Raw genomic sequence first — 27,890 nt, forward strand, 5'->3', positions numbered from 1 at the left:
TTCTGCTGTGTTTAGAAGGCCTTGTTTCCTTGGTGTCCACCACCTCCTCTGGCTCTTACAGTATTTCTGCCCCCTCTTCTGCAGGTTTCCCTGAGCTACATGTGAAGGGGGAGAATATTATAGAGACATCCCATTTAGGACCTCTCCCTCTCTGTATGTTGTCCAGCTGTGGGTCTCTATAGCTCTTTGTTAAACTTTATTTTATTTATGTGTGTACATATGTGCCTGATTGTCTGTATGTACACCATCTCTATGAAGTGCCCATACAGGCCAGAAGGAGGCAGCGGATCTCCTAAAGCTGGAGTTATAGTTGTGAGCTACCTGGTGTGGGTGCAGGGAAACAAACTTAGGTCATCTGGAAAGATAGCAAGCACTCTTAACTACTGGGCCATGTTTCAGCCCTCAAAAAGTATTTTTATCAGTAATATAAGAATTCTATATGGATGTATCATAAGTTACTTGACCCAAACTTTACTACTGAAAACACATTATTTCTAAGTTCCATTTTATTAAACATTAAAAGTAGTACCATAAAAAATTCTTTTTTTTTAAAGAATTGAATTTTTTTGAAAGATTTATTTATTTATTATGTACACAGTGTTCTGCCTGCAGGCCGGAAGAGATCTCATTATGGATGGTTGAGAGCCACCATGTGGTTGCTAGGAATTGAACTCAGGACCTCTGGAAGAGCAGCCAGTGCTCTTAACCACTGAGCCATCTCTCCAGCCTGAAAAAAAAAAAAATCCTTATCACTAAGTATATACTAACAGAAAAGAAAACACTCTAGGGTTTAATAAACCTGTTACCAAGTTGCCAGATTCAAGTGCATACTTTTCTCAGTGCTGAGACCAAACTCCTGCTACTGAAAACCAAAGCAAAGGTTGGCTCTGCCTTCACCGTTTCAGGATGCAGTCCGCCGGGAAGTGATGGTGACAGGAACATGTGTCACACAGAAGCAGGCCACACAGGTCAGCAGTCAGGAAGCAGACGGAGGTGAAAGCTGTGCTCAGCCTGCTTCCTCCTTTTTATCAGTCTGGGACCCCAGCCACCTCAACCCGGGCTAGTAACTCTCTCACAGATAGACCCAGATGTTTGTTTCCTAGGTGACTCTAGACCCTGTCAAGTTGATGACCAGTACTAACCATCACAGGCTGTGAAGAATTACGGGGAGGCCCAGTGTTCTGGGCTGCACAGCCTCTAAGGGACCAGACTAAACAAGAACAGAGAGACTATATCAGTCAGGGTTCTCTAGAGGAATAGAATTTATATGGAAGTCTACCAAGAGAATCCAGTAGTTGTTCAGTCCATGAAGCTGGTTGTCTCAGTTTACACCAGAATCCTGAAAAAGCAGGCTCTAATTCTAGTGAAGGAATGGGCTTGCCAGCTACGGGGGGTAGGGGGTTTTGGGGAGAACCCTACCCCAGCCCTCTAGGTTGCTAACACCTAAATGGCACTGTAGCTGTGTCTTCGAAAGGCCATTCCATCTTTCTATCAGGACAGCTGCTTTCTATCAGGCAAAGAGCAAAGCTTTCTTCCTCCATGTCCCTATACAGGCTGCCACCAGGTGATTTGGCCCAGATTAAAAGTAGGCCTTCCCACTTCAAAGGATTTAAGAAAAAATCCCTCAGAGGTGTATTCAGCTGCTTGGGTTTTAGTTAATTCCAGATGTAGTCAAATTGACTACCAAGAATAGTCACCACAATTCCACCCCTACTCAACTTAACACACAATCATATCTCCTTATGTCATCCTTAATTCCCAAATGAAAACAATAACCAGGTTATAATTACACTCAAGCTGATATAACTATCCCATGTACAATTACAAACACATTCAATATTTAACCAGGTCATAATTACATATGTGATATAATTATCCCTCATACAACTGCAAATGCATTATAGAATAAGTGGCAATATCCCTTGAAGGACATTTTTTTAGTATCTCAAACTTAAATATTATAACCACTGATATTCTCTTAACTGATATTACATTACATGATAAAGAAATTGAGAAAAGAAAACACAAATACTTATATAAACACATTCTTAACAAAATATTACAGAAACACTCATGTCAATTATATTCCATACCTTCATTTCTGATGGGTCTGTACCCTTTTCATCCTGGCTAGATTAGGATGGAGTTTCACATTGACTTTAATCACAGGACATGGTAGCACCAAGAGATGCCCCAAAGGATCCCCTACACTTCAGGCAGAATTTTTCTTACCTCCATTGTAGAGAAGCAATCCAATTTCCTCATGGTAATCTGGATCAATCACTCTTCCCGATACTGCTATGCCTTTCTCAGCCTATTAGCATCAGAAGCCCATAGTGGCCAGGGGTTGGAGGGTGGGGTGGGGGTGGAGGGGTGAGGGGGTGGGGAGGTCTGAGTTTCCAGTTCAGTGGAATGTTTGTTGTATTTCCTGGCAGAAATGCTCCCCCTTCTGGAACCAAAACTTTTAGGCCAGAAGAACTTAAGGTCATGGGAGCAGAAAGCAAAAAATGTTCCTAGTGGGTCACTAGGGGTGACAGTACGTGGAACCATTCCTCTATCCACCCTTTGATTCCTGGACCCATGACTTCTAGCTAGAGGAGAACCCATTCCACATACTCGATGCTGATTCTCCCTTCTGGAGAACCCTACCCAGCCCTCCAGGCTGCTGCCATTGGTGCTGTAGCTGTCTGGTCTTCGAAAGGCCATTCCATCTTTCTATCGGGCCAGCTGCTTCAGGACAGTGGGGGATATGGTAAGACCAGTGAATTCCATGATTGTGGGCCCACTGTCACACTTATCTGGCTGTGAAGGAAGTTCCTTGATCAGAAGCAATACTGTGTGAAATACCATGATGGTGGGTAAGGCATTCTGCAAGTCCATGGATGGTGGTTTAGGCAGAAGCAGTACATGGAGAAAAGGAAAATCCATAACCAGAATAAGTATCTACTCCAGCAAGGACAAAACATTGTCCTTTCCATGGAGGAAGTTATCCAATGTAGTCAACCTGCCACCAGATACCTGGCTGATCACCCCAGGGAATGATGCCAGGTTGGGTCAGTGTGGGTCTCTGCTCGTGGCAGATCTGGCACACAGCAGCAGCGGTAGCCAGGTCAGCCTTGGTGAGTAGAAGTCCATGTTGTCGAACCCCATGCACACCTTCCATCGCCGCTGCCATGGTCACTTTGTTCACGTACCCACTGGTCAATGACAGGGATGGCTGGGAAAGAGGCTGACTATCTACAGAATGGGCCATCCTATTTGATTATTGAACTCTTCCTCAGCTGAAGTCACCTTCTGATGAACATTTACATGAGACACAAGTATCTTTGCATCCTTTGTCTATTTGGAGAGATCTATCACTCTTCCCCACATGTCTTTCTCACCCATTTTCCAATCAGGCTATTTCCAAGTCCCTGACCATCCAGCCAATCCAGTGACTACAGCCATGAATCAGTGAACAATCACACATCTGGCCATTTCTCTTTCAAAAAAAAAATGTATGGCCAGGTACACTGCCCAAAGTTCTGCCTACTGTGAAGATTTTTCTTTGCTGGTACCTTTCCCCAAAAGGAGTTGAAATGCTACAGCTGCCCACTTCTGGATGGTGCCTGCATAACATTCAGAGTCATTAGCAAACCAAGTCCTAGTCTTCACTTCCTCAATTAACTGAGGATTAGGTGCATGCTAGGCAGCATACGGCAATTTAATGGGATTAGAAACCACAGGGACTTGGGTAACTTCTTAATGAAACTTGTTTGTGCCTTCAAGACCTGCTAGGGCCTGATCACGTATCTATCACTTCCATTTGATATGGATTTCTGCTGTGTACATCCTGCTTTATGGCTTGATGGGTCAGATAACAGCCACCTCATGAAGGACAGCTAGGGTTGCATAGTAACTTGGTGACCCATTGTCAAATGTTCAGTTTCCACTGAGGCCCAACAGCAGGGCCAAAGCTCTCTTTCAAAGGGAGAACAGCTGTCTGTGGATGATGGTAGAACCTTGCTCCAAAATCCCAAAGTTTTCCTCTATGTCTCACCTAATAAAGGACCTGGCAAAGGCTCCCAACAGCATCCCTATTTGCCACTGACAGCTCAGGTACCATCGGCTCTTCTGGATCATCTGGACCAAGTGGTAGGGCAGCCTGCCCAACAGCCTGGAGCTGTTGAGGAGCCTTCTCCTGTTCCAGGCCGCACACAAAGCTAGCAGCCTTCTGAGTCACTTGGTATATGGGCTGGAGTAGCACAGCTCAATGAAGAAAGTGCTGTCTCCAGAATCCAAACAGGCCCAGTAAACAGTGTGCTGCTTGCTTGGTGGTGGGAGGGGCCACAACGTATCCTTCACCTTAGAGGCCCCATGCTACTGGACTCCTAAGAATTTCACTGAGGTGGCAGGCCCTTGAATTTGGGCTGGATTTATTTCCCATCCTCTGATGTACATGTGTTACCACCAAGTCCAAAGTAGTTGCTACGTCCTGCTCCCTTGGTCCAAATCAGCATACTGTTGTCAATATAGTGCACCAATGTGGTATTTTGTGGAAGAAACAGATTATTAAGATCCCTTCAAACTAGTTAAACTGTAAAGGTATTGCTGGTCTTGCCAACCGAAAAATTGTCTGACGATCCTTATGGAGAGGTAGCAAGAAAAAGGCATTTGGTCGATCACTAGCTACATGCTATGTACCAGGAGATGCATTAATCTGCTCAAGTAAGGATACCACATCTGGCAGAGTAGCTTGATTGGAGTCACAACTTGACTGAATTTTCAATAATCAACTGTCAGTTCTCCAGGATCCACCACCTGTCTTCTGCAGTGGCCAGATGAGTTAAAGGGAGATGGGGTGGAAACACAAGTCCTTTCAAGTCTCTGATGGTAACACTAATTCCTGCAATTCCTCCAGGGAGGTGATACTGTCACAGGTCATGAAAACAATATAAAAGTTCCGCCAACTTCTAAGTATGCCTATCCCAATCATACATTCTGAGACTCGGGAAATAAACACAGGATGAATTCGGGGACCCCCTGGACCTACTGTAAGTTGGACATCAGTCAAAACTCCACTGACCAACTGACCCCCATGAGCCCCCACTTTAACAGGAGGGCCACAGTGTTTCTAGGGGTCTCCCAGAATCAGTGTCAATTCTGAACGAGCATCCAATAGACCCCAGAGAGTCTAATTGTTTCCTTTCCCCCAATAGAGTAACCCTTATAAAAGCCCACAGGCCCCTCTGCGAGGGAGGAGGACTAGAGAAAGACTAACAAGAAAACTCGTAGGTATTTGATCAAGATCATTCCTCAGGGAAACCTGGCCATCCCTTCATTCAAGGGGTTCTGGGTCTGCAAACTGGCTCAAATCTGGAAATTGGTTCACAGGCCCAGATTCCACAGGCCATGACCCAGTGGAGCCTTTATTTGCTTAAGAATTTTTCCACTTATACAGATCAAACAATTCAGTAGGCTTCTTATCTATTTCATGCCTGGGAACACCATGATAGATTAGCCAGTACCAAAGGTCCTTCTAAGTCATGCCACCATCAAATTCGATGTGGCTGTGAGCCCATTATGGGTCAGGCCATTATAGACACTGCTTTATCTGCGCTGCCCATTACAATAACTACGATTGCCTTGTCTTTGGCAAGTCAGTACTGCCATATGACCCCCACTACTTCAGAGCCCAGTTAATCCTACTGCATTCAATTCATCCAGCTGAGCAGCAGCATCTCCAACCCTAAAGTCTGGCAGAAGGCCAATGACAATGACAGAGCTCTTCAAAGGTGCTAATGTCCCCCTCACCATTTTGCATCTTAGAGGATTACTGAAGGACAATGTTTTCTGGGCCTCCCATAGTAGAGGGTTAAGTTCTACACAGCACACCCACTCTAGCTTTGATATTTCCCTGAACCTTAAAATCCTTTCATCAACACTACGCTAAGGTATATTAGGCATCTCCAACTCCTTTTCAGTACCTCATCTTTTGACAAATGCTTTAGCCAACCATTTACACAAACTTTTGACACTTTTTTTTTTTAAAGATTTATTTATTATGTATACAGAGGAGGGTGCCAGATCTCATTACAGATGGTTGTGAGCCACCATGTGGTTGCTGGGAATTGAACTCAGGACCTCTGGAAGAGCAGTCAGTGCTCTTAACCTCTGAGCCATCTCTCCAGCCCGACACTTTTTAAAAAGCTGTGCAAGCTTCCATATTAAACCTAATATCTCCATTCAGTGTGTCTATATCAATAAATTCAGCCTGATACAGTTTTATGTTCTTTCCTCTATCATCCCACACCCTCAAAATCCATTTTCCCCCAGATTTCTGCTTGAATGAATTAGCAAACTCATTAAAGAGCAAAGCTCTTTAGTAGTGTAGCACAATTTCCTTATGGACTACACCTTCTACCTCCCCTCTAGGAGCCTGCTTTGCCTTAAGTCTGGTTATAGGTCTAGAGATAACTACTGGTGGGCCTTGAGGGACATCGGAATTCTCTTGCCTGGCATCTCCTTCAGAGAAAGTCACTGCTGGTTTAGCAGACCATGACAGATTGATTTCCTCAGTCAAAGGCAGAAAAAGGCAACATTTCAGGGGGTTGGAGTGTGAACACATCTTCTGCTGAGGATAGAGAGACTTCTTTCTCAGGCGAGATAAACCCTTGAGAATCTGAGGCCTCAAAATTCTCAGTCTTAATAGAGTTCTCCCATAGATCTCCATCCCGTTACAGGATCCCATTCTTTACCAATTAATGTCCTTGAACTGCCAAAAGAGACTGGGACTTGAATTTTCCCTGTAATTCAGCCAACCTTATACTGAATGCGTTGGTTTGATTCTCTGCAACTTGAGCTCTGTGGCTGCCGCAGAGAAGATGCTCTTCCAGGGCACACTTAGAAACCTTTGTAATGTTTCTGTACATCTGGAACGGGCCATTTGTGTCACTGAGTTCACCGTTGTCCTCCACCACATTCTGAGATGCTAGAAGTTAGTTAATTTATCATGGAGCTCATTCTTTGTCAATTTACCCAGAGATACTAGGAGCAACCAGCCAGCAGCATCATTGCCCTTATTTTCCCCACAAACTGTCAGAAGCTTTATATACAGAGTTACCAAATCACAGTTGGTGACTCAGGTTAATCAAGTGCATTTATCACCTTACTTCTGTAAAATTGTTCCCACCATGGGCTTTCAGTACGCTCCAAGTTCCTAGGAGAGGTGTCAGTAACTGAAGAAGCTTCAGGAATTGTAGGTGTTGGCAAATTGAAAGGCTTACTTCAGATACTTTAAAAATTCATCCTTATACTTCTGTTGCTCTAGAAGTATCAGAAGAGTCTGAAACCAAAATCTGTACTAGCCAGGGTTCTCTAGAGGAATAGAACTTATAGAATGAATGAAATCCATGCGCGCACGCACACACACACACACACACACACACACACACACACACACACACACACACACACACACTAGAGTGGCTTATAGGCTGTGGTCCAGTTAATCCAACAATGGCTGTGTACTAACAGAAGGTCCAAGAATCCAGCAGCTGCTCAGTCCAAGAGGCTGGATGTCGCCAGGCGGTGGTGGCGCATGCCTTTAATCCCAGCGCTCGGGAGGCAGAGGCAGGTGGATCTCTGTGAGTTCGAGGCCAGCCTGGGCTACCAAGTGAGTTCCAGGAAAGGCGCAAAGCTACACAGAGAAACCCTGTCTCAAAAAACCGAAAAAAAAAAAAAAAAAAAAGAGGCTGGATGTCTCAGATGGTCTTCAGTATGCACCAGAATCTTGAAGAAGTAGGCTCTAATGCCAATGAAGGAATGATGAGGGCGAGAGCAAGCAGGCAGAGAGCAAGCTTCTTTCTCCCATGTCCTTTATAATAGGCTGCCACCAGAAGATGTAGCCCAGATTTAAGATATGTCTTCCCACCTCAAAAGATCATGATTAAAGGTGTATTTTTCCACCCCAAAAGATCCATCTTAAAAGTGGCTCTTCCCTCTTCAAAGGATTAATGAAGTAACACACACACACCCCATACTGGTATGCTCAGCTGCTTGGGTTTTAGCTAGTTTCAGTTGAAGTTAACAACCAAGAACAGCCATCACGGTGACACAGATTATGTGCCACATTAGCCTGAACTTAAAAACCGGCCAGTTTTTCAGAACACAGGACATGCACAGTGCCAAGTCCACATAGGCACCATTTATGTGAGCTACAAGAACAAGTGAGTTCTGTTTTAGCTCCATATGAACTAGCTTTGAGATGTCCAGTCCAGTTTTCACTCATTTCTGCTTTCATTGGCCCTCTGATGAAAAGCTCTGCTTTCATCCCCTCTGCCCATCTTAAAACTAGATTTGCTATGATTTTGTTTTGTAACTGGAGATCATTGCTCAGGATACTTAAGAGGTTCCAGCCGTTCTGTTATCACTCACTCTAGAGACAAGTCACAGTTACTGTCCTTGTCAACAAAAGAATAAAGCCTGGCCAGGCATTATGGTATAGGTCTGAAATCCCAGCATTCAGGAAGCAGCAGAGGCAAGAGGATCAGAAAGTTCAAGGCCAGCCTTTGCTACATAAAACAGTATATAATCTAAACCCTCACAGAACAACTTCCATGTCAGTAGTGCCGGTGCTGGAGACAATTCTGGCATCTGCAGCTTGAGAAGGAGTAACCCCCTCACCCCACCTCCCACTTAGGGACGTCCACTCAGAGAAAGCCAAATCTTTGGTATGGTGCAGCAAAGAATTTCAGGACAAGCTGGTAAGCATAGTTGTGGTTTATTAAAAAAGTTTAAGAACAGAGGTTAATAGAGAAGTGCTCAGGGAAAAGTAAATCACATCCAAAAATGTGGGTGTGGGATTAAGGGAGAAGCATCCTTCATTTCTTTATAATAGTCATAGATTAAGGTTTTGTTGATTTCCAAAGTTATATCTTGAAAGGGTTGTTAAATGTAAATGCAGTCACAGGAAGACTCCTGAGGTATGCTGGACAAAACTACAACTGTAACACATCAGACCACCGGGGTGCATGAATTTGGGGTATCTTCACTGTGAACAACAGTTAACTGTTTTGTTAGTGGGGGTTCCCAGAAAATACTCAGGAGAACATTAAGGACATACATATTCAAGGCCATGTACACTCAGGCCTTAAACCTGGTTACTACTGCCTTAACATTCTTTTGGTTTTTGTTTGTTTGTTTGTTTTTTGTTGTTGTTTTTATAAAAGGTCTCACTTTGTAGGTAGGTTTGGCTAGCCTAGAACTTGCTATGTAGACCAGGCTGGCCTCCAACTCAGAGATCAGCCTCTGAATGCTGGGATTAAAGGTGTGCACCATCATGCCCAGCTTTTTAACTTTCATTTTTTTTGGAAATATTTCTATATCAAAGAAATATTGCCTGTATGTAGGCAACCTTTAGAGCAAATATTAGTAGTAACTGTCCTGGGATTCTTTATTTTCAGGTAGTAAGGAGGCTAGAACCACACTTTAGAGTGAAGGCTCCCTTTTCTCTGCATAATCTTCTCTGTGTAGCCTATCTCATCCCCAATCATACAGAGCAGTGAGGTAGCTCCAGACATGGTGGGACCAGGAGGTGAGTTCTGCATCTTAGGCCTAGTCTAGCAGGGACAAGATCTGAGAAACACCCATAAACTCAGACCTCCACGTGCACATCTGCACACACCCAAAGACAGACAGACAGACAGACACACACACACACAGTGCAATGTAGAAACTCTAGTTCATCTCACAGAGAATTTCCTTGAGCACCTCCTGTTCTACAATACTGGCCTCTGCAAGAGAAGATTTGGGTGCACAGGCTGGAGAATCAGTTCAGGAGGGAAAGTCATGGCCGGTAAACACCACACTAAATGAGATTCAGGCTTCAAAGAGACGCAAGCAAGACACAGAGATGAGCAAGGGTCCTTAATATGAGCAGAGGGCAGCCGGGACAAGGGACGCATCCTTGGTGTGAAGACCTTTAAATGTCTCCCAAGGTCATCAGAGGTAGACGGGGAGACCATGGGCAGTTAAGAGCTGCTGGGGGCCAAGTCCAGGAAGGTCTCAGAGAAGGCCTGCTAGTTCTACTAGGTGTTAGCAGTTTCTTATCACCGCCAGATAAAGAAGTCAGAGATGAGAAGAGGAAAGAGAGGACAGTTTTATTACAGAGCAAAAGTACACACAGCAGGGAGGGAGGCCTTCCCGAGCCCTGGCGCACAGGCTCTTCTTGGTGGTCATATTTTAAACTATTTTGACTAGGAATATTTTCTTTGTCACATCAGGGTGCACAGCACAAGACCAAGCATGATGTCCACAATTAAAGGGTTTGTTTGTTTGTTTTTTTCCCAACCCAAAGCCCAATTTGATGTTTATGGATCCCATATCAAGCTGTTATCTGCATCTGGAGGTTCTGCTACCAGCCACTAAAAAAGTCAAGAGACAGAAAAGGGAAATGGTTTTGTTTACACTTTTCACCAGAACCGGGGGAGCGTGGGGACGGGGAGATGTTCCTTTCTCACTACCTTTCCTATAGCAGTGTTACAATCTACAGAGAAGAAGAAACAAAGGCCAGGAAACAAGTATACACAGGCATGTGTAGACCCAGCTGTGAAATAACTCATCGGAACTGTGAGCCATCTTTTCTGACAGGTTCTGTTCTAGTGGCCTTAGGCCCTTCTCATCCCCAGCACAGGATTTCCTGGAGACGCTGTAATTCTTCAGGGTCCGTGTTACGCTGCTATGACAGACATCGCATGGTTTATGAGATGTGTTTCCATCTTTCACACTTCCTGCTTTTCTGTAACTGCTTCCCATGGCCCCTTCCCGCTCCCTGATTAGTGCCTCTGTCACAAGGACCAGAGGTGAAAATGCAGGGTTTGGCAGTGGAGAGGAGGCTGGAAAGGTGTGTCAGACTGAGATGGAGAAGGTTTCAAAGCCCTCAGTTAGGGGTCTCATCCCCTCTTGCTGACCTGGACAGCCCCAGCTAATGATTTATGGGCTGAGGGCACTACTAAGTCATGGATGGTATTCTGTAAGAACCATAACTACCGAAAGCTGCAAAACCAAGGACTGGAGCCGTAAGCGAGTGGATTGCTCCTCACGGATCAGGAAGTGCATCTTACATCTGCACATGGTATGACTATCCCGCCAACGATAGCCCAAAGACCAGCAAAAGTGTGGTGTGACCTACGTGCTATGTCACCTCTGCCGTGATCAAAACCAACAGGCATTTTAAAGAACAGTTTGCCAAAATGATGGATTAGTACGAAATATCCCTGTTCTTACAAAAAAAAAAGGAGAGAAAAGAAAGAAGGAAAGAAAGGAAGAAAGGAAAGAAAGAGAAAGAAAGAAAGAAGGAAAGAAAGGAAGAAAGAAAAGAAAAAGAAGGAAGGAAGGAAGAGAGAAAGAAACAATATAAGCAAATTAGCTAAAAAGAGTTCTATTCACTTCCAGGTGATCTTAAGAGCAGATGCATTTAGGTACAGCCGTATTACCGAAAAGGATGTAAGTTAGTTCTGAAAATTCAGTCTGCTGAAGATTACAAACCCCTAGATTCATCTATCTTAATCCTCGTTTTAGAGTCTCAGAATGTCACACATCATACATGCTAGAAAAGGCCTCTGGGAGAAGAAACTGTCAGTTCCAGAAAAGAATTTCCTTCCATTTTCCCTGCAGCACCACCCCTGAAATAGTGGGATTGAAAATGAGCGATCTACAGCGGCGCTGTAACGAACAACAGCGCTACCCCCCCGCTCTGTAAACTATCCCAGACAGCCCGAGCTCTGCACATATCCATCTCTGAGACACAACAGGAAGTGTAAACTGGGAATCTGAATGAAAGAGTTCAGGTACCCAACTTTCCAAAAATAATTAGAAAAAAATCATAGCATTACTTTTCATACTCCTGAGACTATATTTTATAGGTAGGTATCCGTATAAATAAAAAATTCACTTCAAACATATGTAATATACAATACAGACTAATGAACTGCATTAGAAGTTCTTACACATCCCAAACACTTGAGCAATACACGTACACATTTCTGTAAGAATGAACTATGGCAAGCAAAATAACTTAGGACTGCATCAGGGCAGCTGTTGTGCACAGACCTGGATACACAGTAGCAAATGCCATGAAAATGAGCACTGAGGTCACCATGTAAGACAACGATCCTTCAAAGGACATTCAAGACTTGATTTCCATAACCTTTTTGGATTTGGGCTTTGTAATAAATATGTAATAAATATCTGCAATAATTGTACATGTCGATAGCTTATCTCTCTCCATTGGAAAGTCTTTCCCTGGAGTCATAGTGTCTTAGAGGCATCCCTGGGGGTGGGGAGTTGGGATTTCGCAGCAAGTCCACTAACAAAGCCATTTTAGCATCTATGTGCTCCTGGAGCTGGTAGATCCTCTCATCAATGTGGTCCATAAGCTTCTTTTCCATCAGTTCCATGTTTTTAGAAAGAATCTTTTCCAAGTAGGAGCAAATAGGCTGTTCTTCCATCCTAAAAATAAAAATTTTAAGCATATCAATTTTCTCTTTTATGACGACAAAAACAAGAAAGTGAGCCAGCCAAAGAGCAGACAAGATGCACCACTTGCACTGGTCTCTCCAACCGCTCTCCCCATGGCACACTGTCAGCTCTAAACCTACAACAGTGGCCACAGTCCTGAATGCACAACACTCTCCTATTAACTGCTCTGCCTAGTCAGACGACCGAGAACAGAGAGCAAAGGCAATCAAAGGATAAGCTGAGGCTGGGCTCTGTTGCTTGAGTGTTTTTCCAGCATGCAAGAAGCCTTGGGTTTAATCCCTAGTGCTGCAGATGACCAGGTGCAGTGGTAAGGGAGACAGCCCAGTCACTAAAAGAACTGCCTTGTAAGCATGAAGACCCAAGCTAGATTCTCAGAATACTAATTAAAAAGTAAAATTACAATACTGAATGCTGGGACTGCAGAGATGGCTTAGTTTGGAAAGAAATTGCCATTCAAGTATGAAGACCTGAGTTCCCATCCCCAGCATACTCCCTAAGAAACCTGCTGCTGTGGCCTGCTGAGGAGGCAGGGAGATGATGTCCAACTGGCCAGCTAACCTTGCCAAATCAGGGAGCTCTGGACACAGCAAGAAACCCTGTCTCAAAAACCAAGATAGGGCATGACTGAGGAAGACACCCCATACTGACCTCTCCCCTCCACCCATATTTGCACACACTTGCATGTACACCCTCATACATGAACACATACTACATAAATTCACATACACATGGCAAGCATGGTGTATGAACTTAAAATCCCAGCATTGGGTATATAAACACAAAAGACAAAAGGATCTCAGCGGCTCACTAGCCAGCCAGCCTAGTTTGCAGAAAGAGACCCTATCTCAAAAGACAATGTGGATGGCTTCTGAGAACACCACCTGAGGTTGTCCTCAGGCTTCCACATGCTGAACATGCTTCATGTGCAAGCACACACAAACACAAGGTGTGACACACAGCTGTAATTTCAGCACTTGGGAAATGGAGCTAAGAGGATCAAAAGTTCATGGTCAACTGCAGTCAATTGGAGGCTTGCCTGGGTGTGGTGGTTTGAATGAGAAAGACTCCCACAGCCCCATATATTTGAAATGTTTGGTCCCCAGTTGGTGGAACTGTTTGGGAAGGATTGGAAGGTGTGGTCTTCTTGGAGGAGGTGTGTCCCTGGGGATGTGGGCTTTGAGGTATGAAAAGTCCACACCATTCCCAGTTAGCTTGCCCTCTGCCTAGTGCTTGGATCAGATGTAGGCGCTCAGCTACTGCTTCACTGATATAACCACTTGCCTGCTACCATGCTCCCCACCGTGATGGTCATGGCCTCTAACTCCTGTAACCATGAGCTCCAAATCAAACGTTTTCTTTTATAAGTTGACTTGGTCATGGTGTTTTATCATGGCAACAAAAGTGACTAAGATACTGGGCTACATAAGAATCTGTCTCAAAAAACTAAGGAGCCTTCAGGAAAAGGTTGTTTGGATTCAGTGAACACCAGAACAAGGAACCTTACAGTGGGGCCTACAAACCTTGTGTTCTCTCCTCCAGGGACTCAATGAGGTCCAAATTATTTTTGTACTTACAGAATGATGGTATCCGACTCTTTCATCCTCATGCTCATGTGAACACACAGTGGCATTTTCCAAATGTACATAAGGTGTTATGTCCCTGCTCTAATAACTCACAGAATTGGTAGCAGTGAGTTCTTCTTTCCCTAGAATGTCCTAAGGAATGTATTTACTGTATAAATATGTGTATTTCAGACACTGACTCACTTTGCTTTCAGTGTTCTTACTAGTTACATGTTATAAGGCAACACATAGAAGATTGCAGCCAAAAGCCAATACAGATTTTCACACATTAAAACATCATTTTCACTGAAGTTTTAAAAGAACTTATTTTTCATACTTATGTTAATATATGGCAGTTTGATTACTTCCTAACTGTGAAATAACATCAAAACCACCATACTAATATTTATACAACATGTACATAGAGCTCTGTGCAATTTTATCATGTCATGATATTCGTCCCAACACCACCAGTCAAGATGCGGAACTTTTAACTACAGAGATACCCATCCTGTCATCTCCCTTTGTCACACTCCCTTTCCTAACTCCAAGGATGTCTGCTATGTGCCTGCCTGAGTCTCTGCTGTTTCTCTCCATAACTCACCTGAAAGCCATTCAGGTTGTTGTTTTTATAACTGCTGATTACCACTCCACAGTGTGGATACACCAGTTCTTAAATTGTCTTAATTGTCTATTACAAAATATTTTGGTGTTTCCATTTTACAATTACTACAAATAAAGCTTCACTTGTGCAGCAGTGGTGCACACCTTTAATCCCAGCACTCAGGAGGCAGAGGAAAGCTGATCTCTGTGAGTTCAAGGCCAGCTTGGTCTACAGAGCAAGTTCCAGGATGACAGCAAAACAAAACAAAACAAAGCAAATAAAGCATCTGTGAACAATTGTGTACTGATTTATATATGGCCATAAAATTTCATTTCTCTAGGATAAAAGCCTAGGAATATGTCTGCCAGGTTATATGATAATGTGCATCTAGTAGTTAAATTGTCAAAATATTTTTGGGTGACTATATCATTTTATGAACCCAGCAGTAAGGTGTAAGAGATTTAGTTCTCTAAGTGCTTGTGAGCATTTTTAAGTTTTAGTCATTCCAAGAAACACACAGTTATCTTGTGGCTTTTTATTTATTTTTATTTTAGTTTAGTTTAGTTTGGTTTTTTGAGACAGGGTTTCTCTGTGTAGTTTTGGTGCCTGTCCTGGAACTTGCTCTGTAGACCAGGCTGGCCTCAAACTCACAGAGATCCGCCTGGCTCTGCCCGCCAAGTGCTGGGATTAAAGGCATAAGTCACCACTGCCCAGCTTTATCTTGTGGCTTTAATATGCACTCCCCTGGTGACAATGAGGCCATGCTGGCCACCCTTGTCTGTTTCCTGTGTAGTCTCCTTAGCGCAAGATTCCTTGTCTTTCATCTGTTTTACTCAGTATTGTTTTAAATGCTGAATTGTGTGGTTTCTTTGCATGTTAGGAACAAGTCATTTCTTGAATTTGTGACTTATAAATATCTTCTTCCAGTTTATATTTAAATCATCTTAAGAGGGTTTCCACGGGCATAAGTTTGACATTTTGCTGGGGTCGACACATCATTTGTTTGTTGATCATGCTTTTGACGGTGTATCTTAGCACTTTTTTCCTAAGTTCCCAGCAGTTTCTTCCATATTGCTTTTTGCTGTATGACCCGTTTGTGTTCATTTTCAGAGAAGGTGTGAGATTCAGGTCTTGGTTTATTTCTGCCTGTGGATCTCACATTGGCTTAGCAGCCCCTTTAAGACTGCTCTTCAGCTGAACTGCAATGCTGGCAGGCCACCTCTGTGCTCTGTCCCGTCCACCGGCATGTCCCCTTCCCTGCTAATGCCAGGCCTGACGCTACGGCTCTCCCATGTCCTGATATATGAAAGAATCATCTTTTTTTTTTTTTTTTCATTATTTTCTTGTTTTTATAAACCTCCTTTGGCTTTCTGAATGCCAGTGTTGTAGGTTCATGTTACCACTGGACTTTGAATTCAGTCTTTAATGGCTTAGAACTACTCAGAGCATCTATTTTATTGCTTAAATTTCTAAAATTTTTATTATTTTATGTATATTTTGCTTGTATGTACACATATGTGCCATGTGCGTGCCTAGTGCCCACAGAGGTCAGGAGAGGGCATTGGAGCTCTTGGGGCTAGAGTTATAGGTGGTTGTAAGCCATGTGGATTCTGGGAATTAAACCAACAAATGTTCTTAACTGCTGAGCCATCTCCCCAGCCCTTATTTCATTTCTTGGGTGGTAGTTTTGTGCCACCGTCCTCACAGCCATCTTCACGAGGGCAGCACGTGATGCTACAGACCCGTCATCACTGCTTCAGCTACGGCCCACACACTTTCACCTCTGCATGTTCACTCAGCTTTATGTACTTTTAAATATATTTCTGTTGAGACTTCTTTGGTGTGTGACATGTATGTTGTATGCATGTGTACATGTTCATGTGGCTGCCTACGTGTATGTATACACGAGCTTACAGAGCAGGAGGCTGATAGCTGGTGTTTACCTCTGTCACTATTTGTTGAGACAGAGTCTCTCACAGGACCTAGAGCTCAGTGATTTAGTAAGACTAGCTGGCCAGCAATTCCCAGGGGTCCTCCTGTCTGTGTCTCCCCAGCACCAGGATTACAGGATTACAGGTGTACACCACTAGGTTGTTGTTTTTTTTTAAACTAGGTCCTAAGGTTTAAAAACCAGGTCCTCGGCTTGCAGAGCAAGCACTTTACCAACGGAGCCGTTTCTCCAACCCTAGACTTCTTCAGTCAGATAAACTGTGTTGTTTAATCATCAAGTGTTTGGATATGATCCTATTGTCTTTCTATTACTGTCAAATGATTTCTTACCTTTCTTTACGGTCAGAGAATATCTCTATGATTTCAGTGCTTTTAAGTTTGGTGAGGCTTCTTTGACTTGAAATACAATCTCTTTCCTTCTTTATGACTTGAAATGCAATCTGATGGGAATGTCACTCTATATGCTGTGAATGTATGCTGCTCTGATTGATTGATAAATAAAACGTTGATTGGCCAGTAGCCAGGCAGGAAGTATAGCATAGGTGGGATAAGAGAGAGGGGAACTCTGGGAACAGGAAGGCTGAGTCAGGAGTCGCCAGCCAGACACAGAGGAAGCAAGATGTGAAGGCAGAACTGAGAAAAGGTACCAAGCCATGTGGCTAAACATAAATAAGAATTATGGGTTAGTTTAAATGTAAGAGCTAGTCAGTGATAGGCCTGAGCTAACGGCCAAGCAGTTTTAATTAAAATAAGCCTCTGTGTGTTTACTTGGGTCTGAGTGGCAGCTGCAGGACCTCGGGACTGCGAGACCTGAGCAGGACCAGAAAAAAACTTGAGCTTCAACAATCTATTTCCTTCTTTATGACCTGAAAGATAATCTATTTCTGTGAATCTTCCAGACATGAACAAAACTGTATTCTGCTACCGTCAGTAGAACTTAGTATAAGTGCTGATATAATCATGTTGGTGGTTGGTGATGTTTTCTTCCAAATTAATCCAAGCAGCATTTTTAGCTGTACACTTTAAACTAAGAAGATTCAACAGTAGAGGAAAATGGTAATCTGAACTATGACCACAGTCCTATATTTCAGACTAGAACACTATTTTGACAAAATATATCTGTGAAAAGGACTAGGAATGTGCTACTTGGCAATATCCTAATCAAACAGATGCTGCACAGATAACAGACTGAGACCAGAGAAGAGCTCCTACATTATAAATAATTCCTATCCCAGTATAGTTTTACTATAAACAAGCTACAAAAGTAATCTGTTACAATGGCATGCATAACACACCAAGTCAAAAACTGTAAATTCTCACAGTTCTTCCAAATTCATGCCCATAGCTTTGTATTGCAACCCTGAAACTGTACAACACCAATTCTAGACATTCCCTTTAATGCAGTCCACTCTATCCCATTCCTAGTAAGTGTGTCAATGACGAACTGTAACTGCTCATCGGGTAGTGCACCTGAGGCAAATCTGTTTCCCTTCATCTTCCTCTCCCACCTACCAAGTCTCAACTCTAATTGCTTTCAGATAAAATACTTACGGAACACCGACAGTGCTCTCTCGGGGCTTGGAGACGTTCTCTTGCCACCTGGCATTATGTCCCACACGGAGATGGTTCACCTGACTACATAAATTCTGCAGGAAAGGCAGCAGCTCAGAGTTGGGCGCGTTTGAGTTGCCACTCGCCTTCTTCGGTAAGAAAGAAGACATTGCGTTTTTAAGATCACTTTCGAGAAGGGAATGGTTTTGTGGTACAAGGTGACACTCATCGTGGTTTGTGGTATTTCCTTCTCCAGGCGGCTGTGTGCTTTTATCAATAAGAGCCTTTAAATTTTCAGAGATGGCGGAAGGTGTCAATCCAGTTCTAAAAGGAAACGGTGTAGAGGACGCCTTATCTAAGACTCCTGAAGAAGGCGAAGACTGCAGCGCGATCAGATGCTTGTATCCTGTGGTGCCCAACATCGACTGAAGCTCATCTCCAATGGGAAGACATTTCTGAGCAAGGAAAACAAGGGAAGAGTCAAGAGTGAAGGCTGAGCTTTGGAGTGCTGCTAGAGGTCGGGCACTGTGCATTCTTTGGTTGACCCTCAAATGCATCCCTGTATCCCCATGAAGAAAGCTGTTAATGTTCAATGCTAAGGAGAGGAAACCAAAGTGATAGGTTACTGCCCACGGAAACCAGACAGTAAGTGGCAGGGTTGGGACATAAACTTCCTTTAATCATTTCAGTTGCTTCTCCTAAGGAACATATTAAAATATACACTACTATGATAGTAAAATACACTAACAGGCTATAATGTTTTCACTACTAAAGGCTTCCTTATGACAGTAACATATAAGATTAGTCACAAGAGTTGATCATTTTCTTTTAGATTTTTTATTTTTATGTACATATATGTACCAGGTATGTGGAGGTGCCCACAGGGGCAAGAAGAAGGTGTTGGCTTCTGGAACAGGAGTTATAAGCAGTTGTGAGCCACCTGATATTGATGCTGGAAACAGGACTCAGGGCATTTGTAAGAGCAGCAAGTATGCTTGACTGCTGAACAATCTCTATAACCCCCAATCAATTACCTTCTCAAAATTCAACCCAAAATGCCCAATTTTCAATATATTTTTCTTTTTTTTTTTTTTTTTTGGTTTTTCGAGACAGGGTTTCTCTGCGTAGTTTTGCGCCTTTCCTGGAGCTCACTTGGTAGCCCAGGCTGGCCTCGAACTCACAGCGATCCGCCTGGCTCTGCCTCCCGAGTGCTGGGATTAAAGGCGTGCGCCACCACCGCCCGGCTTCAATATATTTTTCAATATATGCCCAATTTTCAATATATATAAAACTATTCATTTTACCTGGTCCTATCTCTTACGATGAGTTTTCATGGAAGTACATGGTGGACAGTTGCACTATAGAAGAAGATGTTCTATGGGTATATCTGTGACATTTTTGATGACTGAAATAACCTACTCCGTGGCTGTTTGCTTTAAAAATTTCTAGGATAATGAGAGTTATATTCTGGGGCCACAACTAAACTCATAAGAAGACCCTGGCTTATCTTAAAAGGAAGGCTGACCACTTCCCTATTATGCCTTTCAATTTTTTCTAGTAAAGAAAAGTAAATGACCTCCAGTCTAACAAACACTGTCAAGACAAGTGACTTGATTTCAACTTCAAAACCTAGACGCCAATCATGGACTTTTTTAAAAAAAAACAAACAAGAAAACAGGGATTATCATCTCCCATTATGACTAGACAACAGCTTTTTTTGTTTGTTTGTTTTTTGTTTTTCAAGACAGGGTTTGTCTGTGTAGTTTTGGTACCTGTCCTGGATCTCACTCTGTAGACGGGGCTGGCCTGGAACTCACAGAGATCCGCCTCCCAAGTGCTGGGATTAAAGGACAGCAGCAACATTAAAGGCATGCTCCAACGCTGCCCAGCTAGTCAACAGTTTTGTCCTCCTTCCTCTCCCCATATTTTGCTAGATGTAGCTACTCTCCAAGAGTCTTGCTTTCCAGTTTCAGACTCTTTGTTCACAGGGTTTCTACTGTGGGTACATTTCCCAAGCCTCCTTTGTAGCCAGCCACCTCCTCTCTCCTGATCCTGTCTGCAAATGCCAAAATATCCTTCCAGGCAATCCTTTGTTCCCAACTAAATTTGATATTCCCAAAATTAGACACCTTTTACCAAGTGTCCTCATCCCTTTGGTTCCATTTATATTTCTGGTTAATGCCATCCTCAAAGCCTCAATTTCTCATCTGACTTTATTTTCTCCTTCAATAGTGGTATTAAGTTAACTGTCTAGTCCCAATGACGCCATGCTTCATGGTTTATTAATCTCACAACGCAGTATCATGGTACAACACTTAGCCTGCACCCCATCACCGCTCACCTGGGTGAGGGAAATCACATACAGCTGGCCTCTCTGATGTAGTCTTACTTTCTTTTGATTTACCTTCCACATAAGAGTGGAATAAAATCTCTTTTAAAATAGGCCAAAAACATTTACAAACTTAAGTGATCTCTGTGCTGGATCTCTATGTCCAGCACAAATCTTTAAATCTCTCCTGTCTATTTACTTCCTTTCACTTCTTAGCTAGGTCCTACTCCTTCTAGCACTGAAGATCTTATCCATTACTAACATTTCTCTAAAATAACCAACCTCTAGATGGACCTGATTAGCCCTACCTTCCTCTCTGATTCCAGATGAAATGCCACTTACTTCAGCACATCTTTCTTAATCTCATCATTCCCCAGGTACAGTGTTTAAAACTGGCTACACACTATCTGATCACCTTTATACAGTCAAAAGAGAGCAAGCCAGAGTCGTGTTCACTGCTGAATGAACACATAAAATGAATTCAGGGAAAACTGAAACTATGCAGTCAGAACATTTGTAGAAGGGCAAGTCTACAAAATGTGATTTTTATAAAAATTAAAAATAGATGACAGTTAAAACAACAGTAGAAATTAAGAGGAAAAAAATCAATATACTATATTATCATATTAAAGGTGGCATTAAAAAATAGTTTGGTTGTTTTTTTTTTTGGAGGAGGGGCAGTGTGTGTGTGTGTGTGTGTGTGTGTGTGTGTGTGTGTGTGTGTGTGTGTGTGTGTTTGGGAGCAGGGGAGCTCTGAAATCAGGATTACCTCAAGTTCTCACCTTCCATCTCTTTGGGACAAGGTCTAAACCTCTTGGTATACCCCAGACTAAGCGGCCTGTGAACATCAGGGGATTCTCAGGTCTTCACCTCCCATCTTTTGGTGGGAACACAGGAATTACAGGCCTGTTTAATAATGCTTCCTGTTTTTACATGGACTCTGGGAATCCAAACTCGGGTCCTCAGGCCTGCACAGCAAGTCTTTTACCCACTGAGCCAGCTCCCCACACCAGCATTTTAAAATTCAATAAAACATCTCTCTACTTGCCTGCTGCTGAAACCTAATCATGTTCATCAGCTGCTGAGCTCCAGGAGATAACTTTGACCCCATGGACTCCATTATGGTTTGGATACTGTCGAGGTCTATCCGTGATCCTAGAGCAGAAGAACTTGGTGAAGGACTGGCTGACCTTGGTCTCACGTGCACCACAACTTTACTGATGAGCACACACTGCTTTTCACCGAAGGACAGCAGCTATCATGAAACAAAAACATTCCAGGAAACGACAGTGGTATTAAAAGCAATCATCACTTAAGGTGACTTCTTAGTACTACCAAAGCAAGACAGGGCGTTCAAGAGCCTAAAAATTAACTTCAAGTGCATTTCAAGTTTTCTTTATAGTAGTCAAAGTTAGAAAATAAATTCCAACGTATCATGAGGCAAACATAAATACTTAAACAAAGAAATCCTTCCCAAGCCATAGGACACCAATAAAGAATATGAAAGGTTTGTTTACTTGATTTAAGGAATTAAAAATAAGCCACAGCTGGCTGGGGGTATCGCTCAGTGGTAGAGCACTTGACTAGCATGCTCAAGGCCCCAGGTCTGAGTCCTTGGTATCACCGAGGAGAAGAAGAAACCTAAGAGCCCTTGATCCTAGCATTCCCCAGCTGGCTTTAATATTTGATATAAAATAAAAGTCTCCAGATGCCCATACAGCATTTATCTAAATCCGAACCATAATTCAGTCTTGTGTAGTTCAGAAATGAAGGGATGTCATGCGAGAACTACTTTATACATGCTATCTGGTGACTTACATAAAAAGTGGAGTTCGGGGTGACCTTCTAAGCCCCCCCCCCCCCCCCCCCCCCCCCGCAGGGATACTCAGCGGTGTAAGTCAAGCTTCGAACCCGGCTCTCCTGGCTTTTATCACTAGACTTTCCATCTTGTTTATGGTGCCTTCCCATTCACTTTGGGGTACTGAGAGAATAGTAACCAGGGTCTCATGTGTGCCAGGTCAGTGCTCGCCACCAGGCCGTCCTCCCATCACTGACAGTTTGGGCTGTGCATGGTTCTGAACCCAAAGACGGTTCATATGTGATGTAAAGGGAAGGGTTAAATCGGACACACCCGAGTTTAGATTCTGAGTTCTGCTACTTTGTCACCCGCGCAGTCCTGGGCACATGCTAAGAGTAAACCAGAGGACCGTGAGATGACTGCAGAGGTTCGTGCGCCAAAAGAGCCACTATGTATCACTGAGTACTGCTCAGAATTCTGAACAGGAACATTTACACAGGCTTTCACATAGGCCAGAGGGATTCCCTAATTGAAAGCTCTCTTCAGACCAACACTCACGTCCATGGAGCAGTAACAAAAATTATTCACTTTGAGAGACACATAGACTCCTGTCACAAAGACACAGATCAGTAAAAACCCAGGCTCTACAAACTCTGAGTGTGGTACCAAATACATGACAGTCCTCAACAGCTAAGGAAATGTTCATTAAATTTATATTCTTCCTCGTTATTACCTCCCTTCTTTCATCTATGTATTTTTATTTTTCAGTTTCTTCAGACAGAATCTCAGGGAAGCACTGGATGGTCTGGAACTCAGTACATAGATCTAGCTGGGCTCAAACTTGGGATGTTGCTGAGTGCTGGGATTATAGGTGTGTGTCACCATACTGGGGTCTACTGTCTTCTTCATGTTGTGTAATCCCAAGAGCCTTTTTCATCATTGACTACAGTATATTTTGTCTATTTGTTCTTTGAGGCATGGTCTCTCTATATAGCCATACCTGTCCTAGAACTTGCTATGTAGATCAGGCTGGCCTTGAACTCATAGAGATCCACCTGCCTCTATCTCTGCCTCCCAAGTGCTGGGAATAAAGGTCTATACCACTGGTGACCAGAGACTACAGTATATACATACAGTAAATCTGATTATAATCTGTCTTGTCCCACTAATATATAAGCAACATGGAGGCTGGCACTTCCATTTTCAATTGATATTCCTAAGTGCCTAGTGCAATGTCTGTTATCAATAGGTACTAAATATTCACTAGATAAATTAAATCACTTAATTCACATGCCTTTACAAGCTGTTAGATATTTCCACTTAAACTGACATTGGAATAACCAGTTCTGGAAACTGGGCTCTTCAATGAAAATCATTTATTTTTTTTTCTTATCTTAAAACTAAGTCTTACTGTCCTCTGTGATAATAAGCACATAATTTCAGAGATAAAAACGACCTAAGAATAAAGCTAGAACCCATTAATTTTCCTTTTAAAGTAGGTCCAGATGGTTAAGAAAACTGACATTACCCAAAGCACTCGTAGGCAACAGAGCTAAATTAGTATTTCTGACTTGCCTTGAGTTTTCCAACTCAGTACCTAGTCCTAAACTCTGACAACATCATTAATGTTTATCTCAAGAATATTTTTCTGGCTAAAGACAGCAGTCTAAATTCCTTAAAATGTCTGGTTCTCGTTTGAACTTTTCTTTCATTCTTTACACACAGGGCCAGGTTTACTTCTGCCTTTTTTGGTACTACAGTTTTAAAGAAAGATTTTTAAGATGTTCTCAGCTGAGCTTCACAATACTTCAAAATACAGTACTACTATATCAACAAAACATTTTCTATAACTAAGAAATTACTCCACTTTAAAGAGAATTTCAATGTCTAAAGGGATTGATAGGTTTGTTGTTGTTGTTTTAGAAAATAATATCCCTTTACAAGCTAACTAAACATTTCTGAACTAAACCTAGGGACCAAGTTAGACTAATTGTACTACCAAACCAAGAGAAAATAAGTATGCATAGAACAAAAACAATTTGATTAACTTTAAATCTTAAAATTTAGTGATGACTTACCTTTATTTTACAAGCCTGTGTGGGAGACTCCAATTTTAGGTATTTTTTGTACAACAGAATCTTTTCATGTTCACTAAAATGAAAAAATTCATTTTAACAGCCAATGATTATAAGCATTAATATATACTTAAGAACAAATGTTTCCTGGGATTCTCTTTTCCTGGTCAGGCCCAGGGAGTAAGAGGTTCCTGGCTGTGCTGCACTGCTTGGAGGAGCTGTATCTCCCACTTACCAGCTAAGTGAGAAAACTAAACTAAGTAGCACAGGGCATATTTAAAAGTTCTGTACATACGACTACTATTTCTAACATGCACACAATATAAAGAGTATGGATTATATTGATAGATTTGGGCAGAATCTTGTAAAGAGACTAGGAAAAAAATCACAAATTGTCCATCTTAAGACTGATGTGGCAGTCTTAGGTTGATATATCATTTATAAGGAGCTTTCTAGAAGGAAGTATATTCAGGGTTTCAGAATGTCTCATTGTTGTAAAATAGACCCCACTGAGTTAAATGAGAGAAAAGAATCCTTTTTAGTTTGTTTGTTTTTGAGACAGGGTTTCCTCTGCATAACAGCCCTGGCTGTCCTGGAACTCACAGAGATTCTCCTTAAAGGTGTGTGCCACCACACCTAGCTGAGAAACAAGAATACTTACCAGGACTTTAGTCTAATAAAACTCTTCCACTAATTACCAGCAACCTACCAGTTCACTTCCACTTAATTAGCCCTAAATTTCTGAATTTATAAGCCCGCTCATCTGCCCTGTCTTTTGAATTTTGAAGGCTTAGTGGTCTAACCTATACTTACTGGTACGTTTTTAACTTCTCTCCCCTAACCTCTGGTGTCAATGTTAGACTATCCACAAATGTTGAAAGAGCTAAGAATAAAGACACTGACTCAGACTAATGCTTTCACCTGGACAAGTCACAAACCTGTCATCCAGGACAGTGCAGACATTCTTGCCCCGACTGGTTCCACAATACTCCTCTCCTAAGTATACTTCCATGTTTCTTGCTGAACTCAGAATGCCAACAGAAAGGATTTCTTCACCCCCATTAGGTCCACACTTCAGGTAAAGGAAGCAGGGATTTTCATCTCGGGGGCTCAAGCTGCTCTTCAGACTCACCAAATCAGGAGGGCTGAGAAGGAAATTGATAAAACATCACACAGAGAACTTTTCTGAGTAGAACCATAACCCATCTCTTCAAACTCACTTCTACTTGCCCTGAGAGCCAAGAACCTTTCCCAACACCAACAGATGCTCAACAATGAATTCATAAAGAAGGGAGGTTTGAGGCGTCGAGCATCCTCTTCCACCTTTCCTAGACCGTGGTCATTCTACTCAAATCTCTAATTAATCGCAGTCAATTAAAAACGTTCTCAGTGTGTAAAGAAAAAACAACGATATGTTTTTTTTTTTCTAAGTTGCCGTGGTTCTTTATGGTTGGACTTGTCCCGCTCCAGTTCCCCTGAAAAGAAAGTTGGCTGGTTTCGGGGTGGTGGCGAGGAGGGTTCTAAACAGGAGCCTGGGGAGGTGTTCCCGCTGACTCTAGGATCCTGAACCCGAGTTTCCAGCCCTCTCCGGCCCAGCGCGCAGCCCTTGCCCGCAGCCTCGCCCACCTCCCGGCACCGCTCCCTCAGCCCACCCCAGCCGGCCCCGCGGCCTCGCTCGGCTCCCGTCCTCCTCCCCGCTCCTCAGCAGCGTGGCTGTCACCCGGCCCCGGCCCGGCGCACCCCGGAGCTGGCGGGGCCAGCAGTGGCTCGAAGTTCAAGTCTTGGGCACCTGGCCCAATCCGGGTAAGGAGGAGGCTTTGGGTCAGCGCCCCGCACGCCGCATCCCAGGACGAGGTCAGCGTCGGGCCGCGGTCCAGCCCCGGATCTTCGATCGCGGTCTCCATTCTGTCTCCTCCAAGCCCAAGCAGCGCCGGAACCTCTCTCGCGGAGCTTGCGTTTCCTTCAGTGCCGAGCGGAGGTGAAGGTTCAGTACAACTTCCGGTTCTTTTCTTTTTTTTTTTTCCTCCTTCAAATCCCGGGAAACCAACTACCGTAAATGCGCATGCGCATATCTTCTGCCTTCTAGACGTTCAAAATCTTAGCGGGATGCGATTGAGGCTGTCGCTTGTGACTTTCTCGCTCCTGTTGCAGGTGCCGTACGCATGCGCGACACTCTGCATGCGTAAACGAAGAGGTTTTTTTCGACGTTGGCTGTAGTGACCCAGTCAGCTCGGTATTTAGCGCTGCAGAATACTGTTAGGTGACAAAAGGCATTAAACAAACAGCTGAACCAATGGTGGGACTGAGATCAGGCTCCTGGGCCTCAGGTGTACCCCTGTCCAAAAATGTGTTTGTCTTCTGGCAAGAAAAAGATAGTCGAATGTAATTTTCTATAAGCAGTCACCAGAGTGTATGTGAAGTGTGTTCATCAAGTTTGAAGGAGAAATCAAAGACTCAACATAAACAAAATCCAGAAATAGTAACCTTTAATTTTAAAAGGCCCACTGTGTGAGTATTTCATTCCTTTTCTGTATGTTACAGGGTTGAAAGTCTTTATTCCAGCCAGCTGGGACCTAGGCGTGGCCCCGAGTGTCCAGAACACGGATTTTTAAAGACAGATCTTAAAAGTTGAGGAACCTCCCTCAGCAGCTGCAGGACTTCAAAGAGTAAGCAGTTTTAACAGAAGCTGAGATAACCTTTAGCTGGCTGAGGAGGTTCCGCACAAACAGGCAGCTAAGGTGAATGGTTAGCTGGAGGAGGGTCCGGACAAACAAGCACTTTTAACAAAGGCTAAGATAAGTTAGCTAGGACACTCTGACCCTTGGTCCCTAGAATAGAGCTGGGTAGTTTTCCATGGGATTCCCCATCAAGATCCGATTCAAATTATACCTGGAAGCGGCTTCAGCAGGAATACAAGATGGAGCAACCTCTGCATTGTCTTGCCCTGTCACACTGTATTTCCCGCTTCCTCTGGTCATGAATTAGGTTAGTATCTGTAGACATTCCAAAGGGAAGTACACTCTAGAAATGCTAACTTGCAGTTTTGTGCACAAGATTAATAATACCGTGTGGAGTTTTACTTCCTTAAATAAGGCTAATGAATCAGAAAACGAAAGACACCTGTCATAAAGACTCCTGCCAATGAATCACCATTTCTTCATTTCCTCAAAAGCTCTTACCTTTCTTCATCTCTGCTTGTCAATCTGACCCATTGTGGGAGTTTCTTTACCTAGGTCATTAGCCTAGTCTCATCGTTGCCTTATCAATCACTGCTCTGCCCTCTGCTCTAGGTCCCTTCTAATGATTGATGTTGCTGACTGAACCAGCATCGCCTTTATTCCTTAGCATTGCAAAGCCTGGTGAACTCTGATCCTACCTTCCCCCCAGTCTCCTCTCCCCAGAATACTGTGTTTTCCCAACCGTTTTAAAAAATAAAATAAAACATAACCAAGCTTGAATCTCAGTTACAGAATGGAATTGATCCCTCTGCTACACTACACCC

At 43.1% G+C, this 27,890-nt stretch overlaps 1 protein-coding gene and 1 pseudogene across 1 annotated transcript; both read right to left on the bottom strand.

The window, feature by feature from the left end:
• Positions 1–2,309: 2,309 nt before the first annotated feature.
• Positions 2,310–5,796, bottom strand: LOC143271133 (uncharacterized; annotated as a pseudogene).
• Positions 5,797–8,742: 2,946 nt separating this feature from the next.
• C1H10orf88 (chromosome 1 C10orf88 homolog) lies at positions 8,743–26,350 on the bottom strand. The gene is made up of 6 exons (XM_006976968.4): positions 26,129–26,350; positions 25,327–25,533; positions 24,392–24,464; positions 21,564–21,770; positions 18,187–18,641; positions 8,743–12,489 (listed from the first exon to the last, which is right to left on the bottom strand). The coding sequence occupies exons 1-6, from the start codon at positions 26,290–26,292 to the stop codon at positions 12,255–12,257; spliced, it is 1,341 nt and encodes a 446-aa protein (XP_006977030.1). The 5' UTR covers positions 26,293–26,350; the 3' UTR covers positions 8,743–12,254.
• Positions 26,351–27,890: the final 1,540 nt, after the last annotated feature.

This window comes from Peromyscus maniculatus, chromosome 1 (genome assembly GCF_049852395.1).
Source record: "Peromyscus maniculatus bairdii isolate BWxNUB_F1_BW_parent chromosome 1, HU_Pman_BW_mat_3.1, whole genome shotgun sequence".
NCBI classification, from domain to species: Eukaryota; Metazoa; Chordata; class Mammalia; order Rodentia; family Cricetidae; genus Peromyscus; species Peromyscus maniculatus.

Coding starts and splice junctions, on each gene's coding strand:
- C1H10orf88 (XM_006976968.4), bottom strand. CDS start 26,292: ATGGAGACCGCGATCGAAGATCCGGGGCTGGACCGCGGCCCGACGCTG. Junction 25,534..26,128: donor CTGGCCCCGCCAGCTCCGGG/GTGCGCCGGGCC, acceptor TTTCCTTCTCAG/CCCTCCTGATTTGGTGAGTC. Junction 24,465..25,326: donor TGCACTGTCCTGGATGACAG/GTTTGTGACTTG, acceptor TTTTCATTTTAG/TGAACATGAAAAGATTCTGT.